The following is a 22,323-nucleotide window of genomic DNA, read 5'->3' as shown; positions in this document are numbered from 1 at the left end:
GCCGATGGAACAACAAAATACTACAACAGCAAAGTGAAACCAAAAATTATCAAGCAGGGCGACCTGGTGCTGAAGAAAGTACTCAATGAAGTATCAGTTGGGAAGTTGGAATCCAAGTGGAAAGGACCGTTCATCGTCAAAGAACAAGTGCGGGTTGGAACTTTCAAGTTGGCGACCCTCAAAGGAAGAGAGTTGGACCACACTTGGAACACAATGTCACTCAAGAAGTTCTATATGTAAAAAAGAGAAGAGAAAAAAAGAGAGAAAAAAAGAAGAGAAAAGGAAAGAAAAAAAAGAGAGAGAAAGTAGATCACTTGTATAGGAGGCACGCGGTGTACATACTCACAAAAGTTATGGTAAGTAAACACAGGACGTAGGGCTATTATCCGTAATGGAGGCCTGAACCTGTATAAAACAAGTTTCCTAAACAAAAACTTAATAATGTGCAACTAGAAGCACATTGCCTCATTGCCTCAACAAGACGAGGCAGAAAAGTTTTTGAATATGCATAAGAAGCATATTCTCCTCAACAAGATAAGGACAAAAACTTAATAATGTGTAACTAGAAGCACATTGCCTCATTGCCTCAACAAGACGAGGCAGAAAATTTTTTGAATATGTATAAGAAGCATATTCTCCTCAACAAGATGAGGACAAAAACTTAATAATGTGCAACTAGAAGCACATTGTCTCAACAAGATGAGGCAGAAAAGTTTTTGACTATGCATAAGAAGCATATTCTCCTCAATAAGATGAGGACAAAAACTGAATGTGCAACTAGAAGCACATTGCCTCAAAAAGACAAGGCAGAAAAGTTTTTGAATATGCACGAGGCATATTTCCCCAGCAAGATGGGGACAAACTTAATAATGTGCAACTAAAAGCACATTGCCTCATAAAGACGACGCAGAAAAGTTTTCGAATATGTACAAGAAGCATATTCCCTCAACAAGACGAGGGCAGTACAGCAAAGATGCTCTTGCCAAATTTTCTAAGTGAACGACATAGTCGAACTGCGACCGGCGCTTAGGTCGAGTTCGAATTGTCAAAGTCGAACTCAAAAACTATCTCCTACGCCTATCCAAAAGGGTGAGGGGAAAGGCGAGCTCGAGCATAATGATACTCTCGCCAAATTTCCTAAGTGAACGGCGTAGTCGAACTACGACCGGCGCTTAGGTCGAGTTCGAATTGTCGAAGACGAACTCGAAAACTATCTCCTACGCCTATCCGAAAGGGTGAGGGGAAATGCGAGCTTGAGCATAATGATGCTCTCGCCAAATTTCCTAAGTGAACGGCGTAGTCGAACTGCGACCGGCGCTTAGGTCGAGTTCGAATTGTCAAAGACGAACTCAAAAATTATCACCTACGCCTATCCGGAAGGGTGAGGGGAAAGGCGAGCTCGAGCATAATGATGCTCTCGCCAAATTTCCTAAGTGAACGGCGTAGTCGAACTGCGACCGGCACTTAGGTCGAGTTCGAATTGTCAAAGATGAACTCAAAAACTATCTCCTACGCCTATCCGAAAGGGTGAGGGGAAAGGCGAGCTCGAGCACCAAGTTGCTCTTGCCAAAAATTTCAAATATGTACGTGGCGTAGTCCAAATATACTAAGAGCGTTGATTGAATTCGAGTTTTCGTGATCAAACTCGAATACTATTCTTGTCACCTACCAAAAGCACATATGCTCAGCATGAACACACACAAAAGCAGAGTGAAGCACAAGGTGTCGTATTATTCAAGATTATTAGATTACAACAAGTACATGAATCAGGCATCCAAATCGAAGTAAACGTTTAGGGGAAAAACGTCTGTCTCAATGGGAACAGTGGAATAGCGCCTCGCTCGAATACCTAGCTGTCTGAGTGACGGGACAAAGTAACGCCAAAAGCTGGCGCAACCCTCCTCTGTAACTTCACGCTGACGGCGACACTCGAGTACATATTGCCTCAAACTACCGTTTTCGTGTTCACGGGACCATCGCAGAAATCGAAGGGTAAACAATCTTTGCTCGTCATAATGCGCACATGCAATTCCATGTGTGGAATCATCGGGTGAATAACACTTCTCGAATGAACGAGAAGCAACATGCTTCAGATTAAACTTAGCCAAAACAGGGCATCGCCCAGCAGTGCATTTCCATCGATGTTCGACCTGCAGCTAACAATCCGAACACCAGCAAAAAATAGTTTAATTACAAAATGAGGGGGACTTCGATTCGAGTTCACCCACCCAACTTAAAAACATGTCACACCTGGCGCCCAGTGTCGGCATCCCTAGCTGGCGATTTCGGGCCAGAGGTAGATGCACCAACAGGTCCATGTGCGAGCGAGGCTTTCAAGGCTTCGAGTGCGTCAGACAAACCACGTGGATGCCAGTATAACACTTGAAAAGCTCGAACAGTCGAAGTGACAACATCTCTCCGAGCTCGAAACTTGGCGTCGTCAGCAAGCAGACGGTTCATCACGGCTGGGATGTCGTTCATATGAGTACATCTGGAGGAATACTGAGCGGCAAGTAGCGCCTCAGTCGCAACCCTCGAACACCTGGCAGCCAGGGAAGGTACGCCAGCCTGCAAACCTGTAGAAGCTTCGATTAACCAGTCAGCAAGCTCTGGAAAACCTTGGGTGCCTTCAGGAATGCTTGATTCGACTCCTATGGCTTGAAGGGTCTTGTGGACTTCTTGGCAGCAGGCGGAGAGTTGTTGGTTCATGTTATTTAAAGCAGTTACATACTGCTCGAGCTCAAAGAAGGTTGATTTCTTCACATCCTCGAGTTGCAGAGCAAGAGTATAATTTGATTTTTTCAGCTCCTCGTTTTCAACTATCAAGCGCTCGAGTTCAGCCTGTCGACTTTGCAGCTTGTGCAAAAGGCGTCGTGCGCCTTTTGCGTGTCCTCGGCGATACGGGGCGCGTCATCCCTCTCGATAGCTAGCCTATCAGCCCGAGCCATGATGTCACGCCGTGATGACTCGAGGTGGCTGACTCGTTCTCGGCTAGCCTGCCCTCGGGTCGAAATGTCGCGTAGAACCTTTTTTGTCACGACACGTTGAAGGCGGGCCATGCACAAGTTCTGCAGGTAGCACGTAAAAAGTGTAATCTTGCAAGCACAGCAAATCGAAACAAAACTACGGACAGACATAATTCGAAAACGCACCTTTGCGGCAGCAACCTCCAAAGCATTAAAAGCAACCCCAATAGGATACTTAGATAAAAATTCACGCTCGAGATCGGGGCTGACAAGGCTCGAGGCAGCAAGACCGGCAACTTGACTTAGGGGAGACCGGTTCGTCAAGTCATCAAGTTTAAAAGATTCTGCCACCATTGAAGACGAACCTGTCTCCGGAAATGTCGGAATGCCAAGACGCCGAGCGCCGTCACCATGGCATATACGAGCAACCGTACAAAGTAATTGATTCACGATGTCATCACAGGGAGTGGCCACTCGAGGCTCGTCGAAAGAGCCGATTTCGAGTTCAGCGGAACATAGCTCCACAATCTGCTGTAGCCCAGAAGCTTTAGGCACAAGAGCGGGGGCCGAAGGAATGGTAACGTTTTCGACTCGAGTGCTAACAGCAGAATCTTGAGCAATGGCAGGACAAGGTGAGCCGGCGGCTGTGCCAATTCGAACAGGAGCCAGGGGCACAGAGGGTGACTCGGCTCGAACAGAATTGGCAACGGCGGGAGCTTGATCACGTTCCTCCTCCGATACCTCTAGAGGGTGAACAGGAACGGAGAGAGGAGAGGATCAAGGAGGAAGGGTGAAGTCAAAATTATCTTCACGACATACACTGGAAGGAGCAACTCGAATTCGCTTCAAGCGTCAGCACCTTTACCTTCAGCGGACCGGAGCGGTTTGGCAGGGATGGGAGACGTGTAAAGGCGGCTCGAAGAAGATGAGTCGTCACCGCCGCATTCGCCGCCGCTACCGTCAATGTCGACCTCTACATCATCCTCGCTACCGCTGCGGTCAGCATGGTCGGAGCTGGGCGAAGCCCTCCTTTTTCTCGAGGCGCTACTGCGACCGCGGGAGCTGAGCTCTCGAACTGGGGCGGTATCACCCTGAGAAAGCAGCACCTGGTTACGGCGCAGGTTGCTTTGGGGACCAACGAAGGCATCGTGCTCCGAGATGGTATACGGACCAAGGAGGTTAACACCAATCTTCTCGGCCTTTTCAATCGGTAGAGCTGGAAGGAAACGCAACAAGTGCATAAATAATAACGAATAAATAATAGCAAGAAAGAAGATAACGATTGGACTTACTTTTCGAGCTATCAACGGGCTCGAAGGGAGGCAGCAGGTGGACTTGGTCAGGTTTGTAGAGTCAAATACCCCAATTGGCGAAAGTCGGCCACACCCTCAAAGTGGCGAATTCCTCAACCAGATCTCGAACACTGTATAGGAAGCATAACTCCTTAACACGGCCCTCAATTTGTTTGAAGTCAGCAGACCGGGAAACCTAGGGCTCCGGCACGAAATCAGTTACGTCGCCACGAAACTGAAGAATGCGGTTCCCGCCAGTCCCATCAGGAGACCCAACCTTGTGGTAAAACCAGCGAGGCTGCCAATCCTTACCCCACTTCGTTCGAATTCCAGAAATGGGCCACAGATGATTTCGCCCGCTGCGAGTAAGAAAGTTCATCCCCCCAAAGTATGAGTTCCGCTGCGTATAATGCCTGATGTTGTGAATGTACGCAAAGTCAACACCATGAGGTTTCCCGCCACAGCTTCGAATCATCCACCCGAAAACGCCTAACTGAATAATAGCGCTAGGCGCGAGCTGACACAATTCGATCTGATAAATACTCAACACTTCGCCTATTAACTTGGAGCAAGGGAAGCGGAGGCCAGCATCGAAGTAGGATTGAAACACGACGGTATAGCCAGCATGTGTGGTAACCGGGAACTCCTCATTCTCAGGAAGGATAACATCATCCGCTTTCCGAATCTGTTTCAACTTGATCATCCGGGACAGAATACTTGAGTCCATACTGGTCAGCCCGAGCAAACTGCTACTACCACGCGGCGAATAAACCAGAGTTTTCGACTTGCCCCGGGGAGCAGGAAGCTTACTGTTCTTCATGCTCGAAAGAATGAGAATGGTCGACAAAAGCGAAATGTTGAGGACGCTGGGACAATCAAACTCGAAAACCATTGGAACAGAACGGCGAAGTCAAAGAACGTGCAAGGGGAGAGTAAGAATCCTCAGAGGGGCACCCCCCTCCTTTTATAGAGGACCCGGTGAGAGAATGCGACGGTTCGATTACCGAGGAGTGGTAAAATAATAATAATAATAATTAATATATATATATTAATAATAATAATAAATAATAATAATGAAAAATATAAAGTAAATAAAAAATATATAAAAAATAATAAATATATATATATGTAAAGTAATAATGAACATAATATCTGCATCGACCTTTTCGGTCCAAGCATGCCACTTGAGGCTCGTTTCGGCCGAATAGGGGAAAGGCGAGCCCGACATTCTCGAAGGAACACGTGTTCAGCCGAAGCGAGTTTTCAACCTCACCCGTGAGGGGCTTGTTGGTACCGGCCCCTCCTTTCCATCCTATTCGCCCCAAAGCGAGCCTCAAAGTGGCATGTTCGGTCGAGGTGCCTTGGTATTCGAGTATCATGCCTCCGGTGGCATGTTCGGCCAAGATGCCTTGGTATTCGAGTATCATGCCTCCTATGGCATGTTTGGCCAAGATACCTTGGTATTCGAGTAAAACACTTAGGCGCTATTGGCACCCCCTCGACGATTCGAACCAGGTCAGAATACGAAAGCTTGCCCGTCACGACTCCGAGGGATATTCTAGTCAAGATACCTGGGGACCATCTCTCAAGTGCACTCGAGTGCGGAAGACAGCTGGTGTGGTGGTCCCCAAGAAGCTACTTAGTTTACCCTTGTACCCTTAGTCTCTATTAGTAACTACCCAGGGGTATTTGGGTCATTGTACAAGGGGTTTTCCGAGGCTATAAAAGCCCGTACCCCTACCCTGTTGAACTCAAGGTTAATGAGATAGGTTAATGAGATATAGAAAGCCGAGGCATCTTGAACATTCTCTACTTGGACTTTTTATGTATATGTGCGACTGACTTTTTCATAGTTGCATATATATTTTTATGTTCGTGCCATAAAGTCACAACAGATTAAAAAAATAAAAACAGAGAAATTCTCTTCCCATATATTCATTTTCAAACCATGCACCGAGAATCTTTGACCCCCCACAGACCCGGGGCCTAGCTGCAGCAGCGGCACCACCACCAGTGAACAGACTGGAACTAGCAGCAGGCTACCGGCATCTCGATGCTGAAAAACAGCAAAAAATCGCCGTCCCCGTCCAACCTTGGGCCACGCCACGCGACCGGCTGCCGTTGCAACGAACCCTCCCCACCGCCCGGCCCACCCCCCGCACCCCTCGCTGACCAGTGAGCATCGGTCTCACTGTAGCTGCAGCCCGTGACCCCACTTCTCAGTCAAGCCGCGGTCTCTCACTGGCGGCCAAACCGACCCGAGCCGTGAGCCGCAAGGCGAGCACGCGCCGCGCGAGTCGAGCCCTCCGCTTCCACTACATCCGCTGCGGCTTCGGCCGTGTCCCTACTAGCACGCGCTCTCTTCTCTCTCTCTCGCTCTCGTGTGGACTCGCGCAGTATCGCTTGCTCGCTCGGCCGCCCCCACCACCTGTTCGACAGAACGCCTCCCCGGCGGAGGGCGGGGAAGAGGAGAGGGAGGGGAGGGAGGAGATGGTGTTCAAGGGAAGGTTCTTCTCGTCGCGGCACAAGTCGTCGGAGTCGTCGAGTCCGACAGACGGGAGCAACAGCCCGAGGACGCCCACGTCCGCGCCGGCGACCGCGGCGGCGGGGTCGCCGGCGTCGTCGTCCAGATCCGACAAGAAGAAGCCCAAATCGGAGACCCCCAGGAGGCGCGACAAGCTGTTCGGCTCCGCGTCCGGGTCCGCGGCGGCTGGGTCGAAGGGCGGGGCGGGGGCGTCGGCCTCGGCCTCGTCGAGCCCGTCGGCGGATGGGAGGAAGGCCGCCGCGGCGCAGCTTAGGGATGGGGGCGCGGGCGGGGCGTCGGCGGCGGCGCTTTCGCCGATCCTGGCGTCCTCGCTGGGGCTCAACCGGATCAAGACGAGATCCGGGCCTCTGCCGCAGGAGGGGCACCGCATCGCCGCCTCACTCGGGAATAGTAATCTATCGCGTGGGCAGGCACAGGCGGACCCGTCGGCTGCTTCGGCTGGCGGCGGCGGGAGGAAGGCTGGAAGCTCATGGGCAGATTCGATTAGTAGTAGCCGGGGGAAAGGGAAAGCGGCCGAGCATCCAGTGCGGGGTGCCGCAACAACGAACATGGAAGGGAAGAGCTCTGCAAAAGGTTAACATCCTGTTGATGTAAACTTGTTTATAGTTTTTTGCATCATGATCATGCAAGCTGGCTACTGATTTTTGGAAGCTAGGGATTAGCTTCGCAGTGCTGATCTCTCTTGCATTGGCAGTGAAGGGGAGATAAACCTTAAGCAACTCAATTCAAGCTCCCTTTGGAGCTTACTGAGTCGACTGTAGTTTTTAAAACCAGTAAAGACATAATAATTTGACCTTAGATGTGCTGAGTTATCAGGAGATTAGCTCTCATGATTTTCATTTTGCTACATGGTATCTAGATGACTAGACACTAAACTTGAACAACCGATGCTACAGGAAGGCTGATTCTTACCATTTAAGTAAGGAGGACCTGGAAAATTAGCAAGGTGTAGACAATGTATTCAAAGTTAGTCATTGCTTGCTTATTTTAGCAGTTGATCATAAGTTATTCTTTATGAGCTCGTGATTGAAAACAATCTAATTGTATGCACCTGCTAATTTCTGTATACACAGCTCATTGTATATATGACTTGAGTGAGGTGCTCATTTGACTTGTGGTAGAGTACTCACAGTTGCACTTTAATACTTATTCTATAATATGTGCTTCTAGCATTTTATGTTACTGCTCCTCTCATATGAAACAGCCTTTTTTTAGCCGCCCGTAGCACATTCAACTTTATTCAATGTGCCTTGGTAACTATAGCCGAACAACTGTATAATATTTCTATAAATTAGAATCAAATGCTTCTTTTGTAAATTGAGAATCTGATATGTGCATGCCCAATCTATCTCATACACAGTCAAACCGAATGCATTGCGGAACCATTCTGGAGATTTGAGGACTCCAACTCACATACCAGATAATGTGGTACTGCTGCTTCTACATGACCATTTCACAATTCAGATTAAGCAAATGATGACGAAATCAGTTTTTGCTCTTTTCTTAAATGTCATATCTGTACTGACATCTTAATCCACAGTGTGCATATGATCCCTGTGAAACGCCAAAGGAATCAGAATCTCCACGCTTTAAGGCCATCATGCAAGCTACCAGTGCTCCAAGGAAGAGAGTCCCTGCAGATATAAAAAGTTTTTCACATGAGTTGAACTCCAAGGGGGTCCGACCGTTCCCTTTCTGGAAACCTCGGGGCATTTATAACTTGAAGGTATTCTCAATTCATGGCCTTCGTGGATAGTGATTAGTATCCTTCATATTATTATTCATTGAGCAGAAATAATCTTGTCTTCTGTCATCAACACAGGAAGTGTTAAAAGTTATTCAGGTGAGATTTGAGAAAGCAAAGGAAGAGGTAAATTCAGATTTGGCAGTATTTGCGGGAGACTTGGTCGGTGTGATGGAAAAGTACGCAGATTCCCATCCTGAGTGGAAGGAAACTTTGGAAGATTTGCTAATACTTGCACGTAGCTGCTGTGTAATGACACCGGGGGAATTTTGGCTTCAGTGTGAAGGCATAGTGCAAGATTTAGATGATCATCGTCAGGAGCTCCCAATGGGTGTGCTGAAGAAACTGTACACTCGGATGCTTTTTATCCTTACGAGATGTACAAGATTGCTTCAATTTCACAAGGAGAGTGGCTTTGCAGAGGATGAAGTTGTTATGGATCAACGTGATAAAATCATACAGTCTGCTGATAGGCAGATATTGCCTCAACCTGGTGCAGATGACACTACAACCAGAAGCAGTAAAAGTGATGTAAGAAAATCATACAGTCAAGAGCAGCATAATTTAAAATGGAAAAGAAGCCAGGAGATAAAGCCTGTTAAGCTTCTTTCTCCACTTGATACAGATGCTAAGAAAGAGGCTGTCTCTCCAACCAGGGAGCGTTTTTCTTCCTGGAGACCTTTACCGTCACCTGTTGCAAAACCCCCCAAAGACCCTACCCCTATCAAAGAGGAATCACCTAATAAGAAAACAGATACACCCCCTGCAGTTAGTAGCCGTGTGGAATTAAACAGTCCAGTAGAATCTACATCACATCAATCTCTTCCGCCCAAGCATCAACACAAAACTTCGTGGGGTCACTGGTCTGACCAGCCAAATATTTCTGAAGAGGGTTCAATTATGTGTCGCATATGTGAAGAATATGTCCCTACTCATTATGTAGAAAATCACTCAGCAATATGCGCAAGTGCTGACAGGTGTGACCAAAAAGGTGTAAGTGTTGATGAGCGTCTAATCAGAGTTGCTGAAGCACTGGAAAAGTTGGTAGAGTCTTACACACAGAAAGACCTTCCAAATGCTGTTGGCAGTCCTGATATTGCAAAAGTTTCAAATTCAAGCATCAATGAAGAATCTGATGGTCCATCTCCAAAGCTTTCTGATTGGTCTAGAAGAGGCTCCACTGATATGCTTGATTGCCTCCAGGAGGTTGATAGCACTATTTCACTGGATGACATAAAAAATCTTCCTTCAATGACATGTAAGACTCGTTTTGGGCCAAAATCTGATCATGGAATGGCCACATCATCAGCAGGAAGTATGACCCCTAGATCTCCACTAACAACTCCAAGGTCAAATCATATAGACATGCTTTTAGCTGGCCGAAGTGCAATTAATGAGAGTGATGATCTTCCTCAGGTAAGCTCTCTCAGTCACATGCACATACATTACATGCTGATCATTTTGCTATATTATCAAACTATAGAAAAACAATCAGTGTTTATGTTTATACCCTAGACCATGATAAAATATTTTGTGTATGAAAATTTAGTTTGTATTTGTGCAGAATATATTTATATTGTTCCAATCAGCCACTGTGTTATATGTACATTATGATGGCTGGTGGCTGGAACAAATGTGCATGTATGATTGTGGGCTCAGCTGCCCCAGGCCACAGCCACACATTAGATATCATTAGAAATGCTGTTAATTGATTTGCTTGCTTTGTTATCAAGTATGCTTCATAGTGTTGATTTTATGTCTTATCTGCACAATTTGGGACCTCAAGGGGGATTTGTTTTCTTCTAAGAATTAAGAAGAAAGGTTAAGAAATTCATTTCTCATGTTTACTTCCCTTTACAAAAGGACTCCCCCCTTCAACCATCAAAGCAGTCATCCTCAGGGTGGTGTTTTCCTCGTAACTATCTAGGATCGCTGTGCGTGACCTGCTGATATAAGTGATTTTACAATATAATGCAACGCGTGCTGATTAACAGTGTCCGTCAATCTGTGCAGATTGCTGAACTTGCTGATATTGCACGATGCATTGCAAATACTCCTGGAGATGAAGAAAGGGCACTCACACATTTGGTTACCTGCATAGAAGATCTGCAAGAAATTGTGAATCGTAGGAAGCATGAGGCTCTCACAGTACAAACATTTGGCACGCGTATAGAGAAACTCCACCGGTCAGTCTCCTGATTTCTGTGCGCAAGTGACCTTTTGTAGTTGACATTATTACTCAATAACAGCATATGAAAATAATTTTTGAAGGTTGCTTTAGCAGTTATGTTATTTCCATTTTGTAATTTCTCTTAACATTTGTTTAATTTTTTAGGGAGAAGTACCTACTGCTTTGTGATTCGGTTGATATGGACAAAGTTGATTCAGCAAGTACTGTGATGGATGAAGAAGATGATGTTGTGCGTAGCTTACGAGCTAGTCCTGTTCACCCAGTCAAGGACCGTACATCGATTGATGACTTCGAAATTATTAAACCTATCAGCCGCGGAGCATTTGGACGTGTTTTCTTGGCCAAGAAAAGAACTACAGGAGACCTCTTTGCTATAAAGGTATTTGCTGGCATATATTTGTTCCTTATGTTCCCAGACATGTGTCCTTGGTTGTACCTGTAAAGGTGTAGACACTGGTGACCAAAAACTAAAATTTATTGCTATCTATCTAATTATCTGTCAGAGATGTAAACCAGAACTTTTCCATGCAAAAAAAAGGAAAACGAAATTGTTTTTGATGTAAGTACTTATAGATTTTCAGTCTTTGCTCTCCACAATTCAATAAAGCACTCTCAATAATATTTGTTCTTGTTGATACTCGGCTGTAGTTTTGTTTCAGTTGATAATCCCACCATAGTGCAATAGATTGCAAGTTTGCAATGATAGTCTAGAAAAAAGCCTTGAGGTTTTGTGCATGTATGCATACATTTCAGAACCACACTTTCCTATGAGAACCACTAGCTAGAATGCATTCATAATTTAAGATCAAGATCCACTTGCAATCAACATGACATGGTCAAATAATTGAATTGAAATCATTTGCATGCTTATTTACCTAAAGAAAGGAAATACTTATTGGGACTTCAATGTTCAGTGGGAGATTAGAGAAATGTATAATGTTTTTCTCATCTGTGCTTCTTTATATGCTCCTAGTTGGCTAGTTGACTAAATAAAAAGAGATGTGGACTTATTCTTAGTTGTCTTGACACTGTACTATTTTTTACACCTCTTTGTTTTTGACATCTGCCATTTTGTTAGCAGCTGAATTATTTTCTAATACTAGCATATTGCTCCTGCGTTGCAACAGGATTTTATTAAAAAAAAGTATCATTAGAATGCTATAACATTATTTCTGCATATATCACCTCTTAATTCCTGCAAATATTTGTTACTTACATGTGGACCCATTAATTCCACATCCCTTTTTTCTTCCCACAAAAAATAGAGTTGGTGGGGGTGATTGACATGTGGGTTCCTCAGTAATTTTTCCTTTCAAATAAATAGGGAGTTTGTGGTGGGGTGGGTGGTAGATTCACCACTCACCACCACCACTACTTTTAAGAGGAGTATAGATAAAACATTATGTGGGCACATAGTCACACATGCAAGAACTGTACTGTAATTTTCTGATGGTATGATTTCTCCCCTCTACTGGTACCAAGCACTAGTTATCCTTAAGTTCTAAGGTTGCGCTACCCATAACCATAATACATAAACTTTGCTGTACGACTTGCTCCATTGATTGTTTCATGCATAAACATTCCTTTTCATTTGGTAATTGATAGATGTACTCGATGATATGAATTATACCACCTTTTTTAGATAATGGAAGCTTTTATTGAACTTAGTCAATTACATCATGGCGATATAACCACATTGAGATCACTCCTGGCCTTTGCATAGCTAAGATGCACAGTCAAACTCGCACGCACAAAAGTTTTAAAAGTTAAAACCAGAGCTTTAGGAAGTGCTAAGGATCATCAATACGTAGACTAGGGCTGCGTTCGCTGTTGGCGTTAACTTAACCCCCTCGTTTTTTGCGCGCATGCTCTGCTAAATGGTGTATTTTTTGCAAAAGTTCTCTATAGGAAAGTTGTTTTAAAAAATCATATTAATCTATTTTATATTTTTAATAATTAATAATTAATTAATCATGTACTAATCTATTACTACGTTTTCTATGCCGGGTAAGTTAACTTATCTTCCCCACTTACCGAACACGGCCTAGATCATGACCCTTGTTGCCCGGTAAAACACTCTTTGAACACCTGCTCCATGTTTTGACAGACGGCAGCAACGAACTGCCCATGAATTATATCACTTACTCTAGAATGGATTCAATTTCACTACTTCGGTCTCCCTTATTTTTGTTTAAAATCGTATCTGCCTTTTGTTAGATAAGTAACAACGGTGTAATTACAGGGCAAGTTAACATTATATGAACTGTTTTCTTTAAACAATGACTAATTTGGAGCTGGTTCCTGTGGGATCACACTCTAGTTGCTCCTGTTAAATCATTATACTGTTACCGTACTTTCTAGACCATGGTGTAGATTTACCTGCATCCTTAGAGTCATAGTAGCTTACTAACAAAAATTGGATCAAACATGACAGTGGAGCAGTCTGTCGTGATATTTGTGCTCTACTAGCTGTGACAACTTTACCATCATAGCTTTTATATTGAAGAGACTTCAGTTCCCACGAATGATAAATAGTCTGCTCAAAAATAGAAGAATGATAAATTGGTAATAATTTGGTTATGTCTTGCTGACCATGCGACACCTGCCCAGCATGATAGCTCTAAGGTGTCAAGCAGTAGTCAGGGGCTAGTTTGACTGCTAAACTCCCATTGTTTTGGAGAGAGAAGGGGGTGGTTTAACAGCATGGAGTGGTTAGTGTAACCATCTTAGATGTAACTACTGAGTTGTTAAAGTCAAGATGTAATAGAAAAAAGCTCCTGTACCGCTCTTTGTTTTCTTTTGTCTGTGTCGTGGTGTTTGGCTAAGTGCACTATTTGCAGAGGCTGGATGCTTTCATTTAGTTGATGAAATGTCCATTACCTAAAAAATTACAACCTCCGTCCCAAAATAAACGAATTTCTAAGTTTTTCTATAGAATTTTTGTCTCTTCATCTTATTTGAATTTTTTTAAGATTAATATTTTAATTGTTATCACATGATAAAACATAACTAGTACTTTACGTGTGACTAAATTTTTTTTAACTTTTTCATAAATTTTTCAAATAAGACGGATGGTCAAACGTCAAACCTAGAAAACTCAGAAATGCTCTTTTTTTGGGACGCAGTAGTATGGTCTAACAGCAATTGCGTACTTTTCAAGCAGGTACTAAGGAAGGCAGATATGATTCGAAAAAATGCTGTTGAGAGTATATTGGCTGAACGTGATATCTTGATTACAGTGAGGAATCCTTTTGTGGTGAGGGAACTTACAAATGCAACTCTTATTTTTTGAAAGTTATATGATCCTGAAAATGGTTATGTTTTTTTTTAAGGTTCGTTTCTTCTATTCCTTTACCTCCCGGGAAAATTTGTATCTAGTCATGGAGTACCTAAATGGAGGGGACCTGTATTCTTTACTGAGAAATTTAGGGTGTTTGGATGAAGATGTTGCTCGCATATACCTTGCAGAAGTTGTAAGTCTCTTCTAACAATTTCTGTCTACCCATCTCATTTCTACTCTGTCTAATAGTCACTTTATCCTGCAGGTGCTAGCTTTGGAATATTTGCACTCCATGCATATAGTTCATAGAGATCTAAAACCTGACAACTTATTGATAGCGCATGACGGGCACATAAAGGTACTTACGTGTGTGCATGGTTGTTAATCTTTCTTCCATTTTTCTTGTTTTATGTTTGATGTTACATATTCCCTCCATTTCATATTGTAAGAAGTTTTGGCTATACAATGATTCATCTATATACCAATGTATATTGTTTATATATATAGAGTGAAGTGCACCAGTGGTCCCTAAATTTGTATGCATGTGTCATCTAGGTCCCTAAACTCTTAAAATGTATTTTTGGGTCCCCGAACTTGTCCAGGGGTGTCATATAGGTCCAAACGAGCTCCGACCCGCTCTATCCGCTGACGTGGCATGCCACGGTGGCGCCTACGAGAAGGGAGAGAAAAGAATAAGGAGGAGAGGGAGAAACTGACACGTGGGACCCACGTGGCACCACCAACATGTAGGTGCCACCGTGGCATGCCACGTCAGCGGATGGAGCGGGTTGGACTCGTTTGGACCTATATGACATCCCGGACAAGTTCGGGGACCCAAAAATGCATTTTGAGAGTTTAGGGACCTAGATGACACATGCATATAAGTTTAGGGACTGCTGGTGCACTTCACTCATATATATATATGTGTGTGTGTGTAAATTTATTAGCATCCATATGAATCTAGGCAATACTAGAAAGTCTTACATTATGAAACAGAGGTAGTACATGATAAACTAACATTCATTCACATGCCTCTTAAAGGTAAGCTCTTTTCTCTTGTCTGATTACTGGAAGATATATCACTATTTTTAGTTAAAGCAACCAAAAGAGAGAATGAAACAGCAGTTCATACCATCTGTCACAGTGGCATGCTCTGGTGAGACAAATAAACACCTGTCCTACAGACACCTCCGAGGAGAATCAATTTTGGATCTCGTGATGCATGATTAGAGAACTTGAAATGCCAACATAACCTTTGTTTTGGAGCGAGGTTTAAAACTTGTGTTGCATTAGGCAATGCCTAGAAACTTTGATAATCTGCGACATTTTGGTTGCCACACAAGTCAAATATATGCTGATCTTAGCTCCGTAAGGTCATCTCTAATTGGGTGAATCCATATTTTAATTGAGTGAATCTATATCTTAATGAATTGATGATGATGCTACGCAGATTCTTAGTTCTCATTTCATTTAGCCTGCAATTCTTATAGCGACAATATTATGTACATGAAAAATATTGTTTTGGTTCCTTCTCAAATATGCTTATCAATCTTAATTTGTCTCCAGTTGACAGATTTTGGGTTGTCCAAGGTTGGTCTGATCAATAGCACAGATGATCTGTCTGGTCCTGCTGTTAGCGGGTCTTCATTGTATGGAGATGACGAACCTCAGATGAGTGAATTTGAGCAAATGGATCATCGAGCACGCAGACAAAAGCGCTCTGCTGTTGGAACCCCAGATTATTTAGCACCAGAGATCCTTTTGGGGACAGGACATGGTAAAATACCCAACTTAGTTTTCTTTTAACCTCTGCATTTTCCCCTCATTTTGACTCACTGTTGGTTAATAACTAATATGTTCTGTATATTATCTTCTCAGGTACTAGTGCTGATTGGTGGTCTGTAGGTGTTATACTTTTTGAGCTAATTGTTGGAATACCTCCATTCAATGCAGAACACCCCCAGGTTTCATACTTTCATTTATCAAATAGTTCTCTGCCATTCATGTGATGTTAAATAAAGTTCTTTACTTAAGCACGCAAGACTTTATGTGCATAGATACTTTGCAGTAATAAGTCAGAAGTAGACTGTTTGCCTCTGTTGTTGTGCGGATATTTTGGTAGGTTGATTTTGTGCAGTCATGTGAATTTTCTATAATGCCAAGGCTTTTTGTTAGTCTTTCTGTAACTTTCAACATGCCCATAGCATAAGGCTATCACTGTAACACAAATGAAGTGTTACGACACAGGCGCACAACCCCATAAAGAGAGGAGGGAGAAAAGTCAGCCAGGGATTAACTAGGTCTGCTAGAAAATACTACATGGCTTTCATTCATTTAATACAAAATGTTGGTTATAGGAGGACCTTTCATGATCAGAGTATCAGACTATAAGATATTTGCTATAACTCAATTTTGGTTTTTGCTATTACCTTTGTTTAATATTATAAGATGTTATAGCCTTATGTAGATTCATATGGATGCTAATAAGTCCGGACACATATATAAAAACTTATACATTGATCCATGGATGATTTAAGGTAGGGCCAAAACATCTTATATTATTAAACGGAGGGAGTATATGAAACTGAGATGACTTGACATTCTTGTTGTACTTGGTGTAGACTATTTTTGACAATATTCTGAATCGCGAAATACCTTGGCCACATGTCCCAGGAGAGATGAGTTCTGAAGCTCGGGATCTAATTAGCAAGTAAGAAATGCTGCAAAGATTTTAAGAAGGCAGTAATTCATGTTTTGGTTTTACAGGATTGTATGTTACTATTTCTTGTTTCCAAGTTTTAATATGATATATGATTGTGCTAGATCGTCATAGATTTTATGGCACTGAGGGTCAATGGTCCAATTATGTAATAAAGTTCATGTTTATACTACATTCTTCTTTGTATTATCCCCAATGACAACTATGTGATTTCTGTGCTAAAACCGATAAGGAATTAGTTATCACTACCAATAAAAACTGAAGCATGAGCTCCCTTATTTTTACTATAAATTACCATGTAAGTTGCTCCAGATCATTTTTCTGGTAGCGAACATCATAATGTTAATTGTATTATGCAGGTTCCAAATTACACATGACTGTTTGGATCAATTAGGGCTGTTTGGTTGCATGCCTCCAATTGCCAAGCCAAACTTTAGGCATGCCACACATTCTTAGTTAGTTGTTTGGTTCATGCCACAGTTATGGCTGACCACGCATTTCAACCTTTGTGACCCCACATGTCAATGACACAGTTTCCTAGCTAAGCTTGCCTAAGGTGTGGCAATGGGTCAAGGCCCTTCGGTTCTTTCATAACCCTACTTAACCCTTAAAACTTTAGCTTAAAATCTATAAAATTTTGGCCTAACTCATTTTGGACCCAACCCTTAAATTTTGTAGGAAAAAAAAAAGTAGGACCCACTACCACCCCTAGGTGTGGCTATCATTTTGCTGGTCACACTTATTGTGGCAAGCCACATTTTTCCTAAGATGAGGTTTGGCAAATTTAGCCATCAACCAAACAACCTGTATATTTCAGGTCAAAGTAGGCAGGGCGACTTCTGCTCTACAATGGTATTACATTTTATGACATGCGCTATATTATTTGAGAGTCTTACGCAAGTCCCTATCTTTTTTTTATCCGGTTTCAGCCTTTAGGTTCACAGTAGCACACTGCTATATTATATTATTATATAAGTTCAGTTTTGTTCTGTGGTTTATAATATCTGCTTCCTGTTTGCTCGAAGGTATAACTGTGTACTACGATTTGTATTTTGGATTATTTACACACATGATTTAGGCATATTATTACAAAGCTCCCTATCCATGCTTAATTTCAAAATCGTTTTGCCAAGTTTATTGTGGTTATGGTTTTCATATCTCTAATATGATTCTACGACTACTTCATGCAGACTATTGACGGAAGATCCTCACCAACGGTTAGGTGCAAATGGCGCCTCTGAGGTATTGACTTTTGAAGGTGTTAGAAACCTTCATCTGTGGTATGCATTATTCAAACTTCTTATGATACAGACACGATTGATGCTGACAATTCTACTCCCTTCAGGTTAAGCAGCATCAATTTTTTAAAGACATTAGCTGGGATACCCTTGCTAGGCAGAAGGTGGGATTTACTATTTATTCATGAAACACGAATTACATCTCCATTGTAAAGATATACCAGGGATAACACAGAATCATGTGCAGGCTGCCTTTGTCCCCTCTTCAGATAGTGCATTTGACACGAGCTACTTTACCAGTCGTTATTCTTGGAATCCATCAGATGAAAACATATACGAAGCATACGAATTTGAGGATTCCAGTGATAACGGAAGCCTTAGTGGCAGCAGTAGCTGTGTGAGCAATCACCAAGATGATATGGTATGAATCATTTGTTGTGTTACTTGACAAAAATCATGTTCCATAGTAGTTATAGGGAGGGAAGAAAAACACAATTAGTATGTCTTCCTTTTAATTCTTCGGTCACTTCGCTAAATGATTATGTAATTGTGCAAATAGGGGGATGAGTCTAGTGGCTTCACCGAGATTGAATCTGGTTCAAACGTTAACTATTCTTTCAGCAATTTCTCGTTCAAGGTAATCCTACAATTTCACAGATCATTTATTCATATCCTTGTAATAATTGAAGCTTGTCGATATGCATGATGGAGTTGCCATGGTGGATAACCTGTTTTTTTTCTTTTCAACTTTCCATTCAAAGGCCTACAGCTTGACAGGCCATTCATTTTCATTCATGTTCTTAATAGAGTAAAAATTTTAGAAAACCACAATTATTTTGTCAAAACTATCACTTCACTACAACTTTAAATTGATATTTCACAAAACTCAAATAATAATAAACGATTGTCATAAAACTGCAACTTTACCCCATCTTTGTGTATGACATACGGGGCCAACTTACACCAGCATGTATGTATGACATATTAGCCCAAAACTTTTCAAACAATAATAAAATCAAACACTAGTGTTACAGTTTTCTGAAATGTCTAGCTAAAGTTGCAACAAACTGCTAATTTTAATAAAAAAAAGTTGTAGTTATCTGCAATTTACTCTTCTTAATATGATCAAAGGGATTATCATGAAACCCAGCCTATTCTTTAAAGTGATTGTGTTATTCATGTCCTTCTCTTATGTATGCAAAAGTTTATTGGCAGCTCTTCACATTTCCCTTTTATATCTCCTCACGGCCAAGTCATCAATATTTGCATTACTGAGCAATCACATTGCTAGAAAATTGATGTTATTGGTATAACCCAAAATAATCAGTAATAGTCAACGTTTACGCTCAGAAGCACATGTCATGTAAAACTAGTTGAATGCCCGTGCTTTGTTATGGATAAAATCAAATGTATTATAGTACTGCCTAAAATAAATAAAGATATATTCTTTTTGTGAAATGCGTTACCCATATTTTTTTCTAGGGAATAGTCACCTTAATTTGATTTTGTATGTGGCTATCAATTTAGATTTGATCATTTCTTAATATTAAGAAGTTCAAGGGTTAATTTGCAAATTTTACAATGGGAGTAGGTGATGGTGGCAAACTCACTAGCATTGTCACTACCCTATTTTAAAGGAGTATAGATATATATAGTTCGATGATCTTCTTGAATATATTACCTCTATTTCATATTATAAGGTGTTCTAGCTGTCTTTATATTTATATGTATGCTAATAAATCTAAACACACATCAAACATACACATCTATCTATGGATAAATCTAAGGACCAAAACATCATATTATAATATGAAAGAGGGAGTAGCAAAATTGTGCCAGAGAGTGAACAGTACGTTGTTCATAGGAAAATAGCACCTAGATGCTTGTGTCCACTGAATATTTCATCTCATCAAAGACTCACTAACGTGGGTAGATGAGACAATGAGTGGGCATATGAGAAATCCTTAATTCACAAAGACAAATCGAAGTTCTTAATTTAAGTGGTCCAACAAAGCAAATACACTTTTTTCTAGTTATGTTTGTGATGGTCAGGTTTCAAACACGGTATCAATCCTTAAAAGCAGAAAAAAAAAAATTTATCTTCTGCACCCCGTTTAACACTTTTAGCCCTTTTGTGCCTATATTCTCCACACCGTTCTAACTTCTTTTGCTGCAGAATCTGTCACAACTTGCCTCTATCAATTATGATTTACTCTCCAAAGGATTGAAGGATGATCCCCCAACAAAATCTGAAACGTAGCAGTTTGTGTTACATCAGAGTTTATTCACTTGAAGTAACCAGACAATTTACAAGGTGCTCGCATGGTGTAGATCTTGTACATGTAAGTATGCGAGTCCTTCGATGTGCAGTCAATTGTCGTTCTGTTTCATGATTTAATCCTGTGGTTATTACAAATGCTGCAGATGAAAGTGCGAGGCATGGGCTGTTCCTATTGAGGTCGTTCCTACATCTCACGGAGCTGAGTACAGTTTTGATGTTGCTTGTTTTGAAACAATTGCTGTGTCACCATCGATGAGACATCCTTGACCAAAAATTGGGATGAGTCACCTAGGAGCGCTGTTTTTTTTTTCCTTTTCACTTTTCGCACTTCATCGGCCTTGGGTACCACCAATATTTGGTCGAGGTTACTGTATGCAGATAGAACTCTTTGAAGATGTAGATGGTCTGAGCAATTTTTCATTGTGGCATGTGATTAGGAATAAAGTTCCTAAAGCTGACATCTTGGGAGGTTTCCCTGTACCCAGAACTGTCAAAGCAGTGCCCTAATTTTCTCGGGAGCAGGTATCCTGCTCTGTTGGTCAATGGATCCTGAGTTCTTTTTTCCTCGTTGAATGGTGAATCTAATACTAAAAACTTTGGCCAATTTCCATTTTTAGCAATACGCAGTTATGCATGTCCTTCATTGTCCTCCAGACCATTCTCCACAGGCTTCATTGTTCTCCAGACCATTCTCCACAGGTTTGTCATAGGTGTTTAAGAAAATTCATTCTGTACAACCGGCTCTAGTCCAATTCAATAATTTTGTCAGTGACTTTGCTCAGTACTATAATATGCCATCGATTTTTCTTAACTTCTATGATCTACCATTGCTGTCCAGATATCCTCTACTGTTTGTTTTTGTTATAATGATCAAAATATCTTTGGATCAAAAACTTTCAAAATTTGGAGAAAAATTCAAAATATCAAATTCTATCTTTTCAGTCAAATTTTAGATGTTTTACAATATAATATTTACAATATGAAATTTTAGAACATTTAGAAAAAAAATAAAGTTTTGTCCTAAGGAGTTTCAGTCATTCGTTAAAACAAAATAAACAGTACTAACAAGAGGCTAACGTGGACAGTGATGGCAAATTATAGAACTTAAGTAAAAAACAATGGTATATTATAAAATTGAACAAAATCAACAATGGTATATTATAAAATTGAACAAAATCAACAATGGTATATTATAAAATTGAACAAAATCGGTGGCAAACATTGAACTAAAACAAAGTCGGTCGGTGGCATATAGCAGATTCTCTCTAGGTGTTTTGGCTTGGTGCCAAAATTTTGACGATATAACAGAAGTATAGAGGTAATCGTTTAGGTTGCTACCTCTGTTCCAGGATTTAAATTTTATATCACGACAAGATATAAGCATTCGTGCGCTAACTTTCATGATTTTAATTATTTTAATAATTCCATATCCAATTAGATGTGTAGAAAGAAAATCTAAGCAATTTAAATTCTGACCATTAAATTGATTAAAAGAAAATATTTTGATCCAAATTTAATGTTTACTAAATAATCTAAAAATACTTGTATTTTAATGGAGGTAGTACCTTGTAAAAACTTTGGCATTTGAGGTAACTAAAGACGAAAACTAATAACGAATGGATTTTAAAATCCTTCTGAATTCTTAAAATTGTTCAATTTATACTTTTTCTTTTTTGAAAAAAAATCAAGATTGAGATGAGAAATAATTATGATTGGTTGAGTCAAGAAATCAGTTGAAGAAATTAAATGAGGTAAGGTTTTGATTGGTCGATATGGAAAGGTTGACGGAGTAGTACTCTCTAGAGAATATTTTATTTTGTTAGGAAAGGGTTGAACTAAAAATTATTTTATTAGAATATAATTTTTATAACACGAAATTAATAATTAGACTGGTACTCAAAAGTACTTTCTTATTTTTATACTTTAATTTTTATACTTTAATGTAACTTTTATACTTTCATGTTAAAGGAGTAACTTTGGTCAAACATCTGTCTTAACGAAACAAAATGACATATTTTAAAATAAAAATAGTGTTATGAAATAAATTTAAATCTTGTTTTATTATAT

At 41.1% G+C, this 22,323-nt stretch overlaps 1 protein-coding gene across 1 annotated transcript; it reads left to right on the top strand.

Annotated features, from left to right (window-relative positions):
- Positions 1-5,649: 5,649 nt before the first annotated feature.
- Positions 5,650-20,994, top strand: LOC102712515 (probable serine/threonine protein kinase IREH1). Its single transcript, XM_040521800.1, has 19 exons — positions 5,650-5,718; positions 6,482-7,376; positions 8,164-8,231; positions 8,344-8,529; positions 8,626-9,963; positions 10,561-10,733; positions 10,883-11,117; positions 13,902-13,994; positions 14,071-14,211; positions 14,284-14,376; positions 15,585-15,795; positions 15,897-15,982; positions 16,640-16,728; positions 17,928-17,979; positions 18,083-18,139; positions 18,223-18,396; positions 18,535-18,612; positions 20,152-20,317; positions 20,400-20,994. The coding sequence occupies exons 1-18, from the start codon at positions 5,650-5,652 to the stop codon at positions 20,233-20,235; spliced, it is 4,122 nt and encodes a 1,373-aa protein (XP_040377734.1). The 3' UTR covers positions 20,236-20,317; positions 20,400-20,994.
- The last annotated feature ends 1,329 nt before the right edge of the window (positions 20,995-22,323 follow it).

Source organism: Oryza brachyantha, chromosome 3 (genome assembly GCF_000231095.2).
Source record: "Oryza brachyantha chromosome 3, ObraRS2, whole genome shotgun sequence".
NCBI classification, from domain to species: Eukaryota; Viridiplantae; Streptophyta; class Magnoliopsida; order Poales; family Poaceae; genus Oryza; species Oryza brachyantha.
The sequence above is the reverse complement of the archived record's forward strand: the minus strand, read 5'-3'. Positions and strand labels throughout refer to the sequence as shown.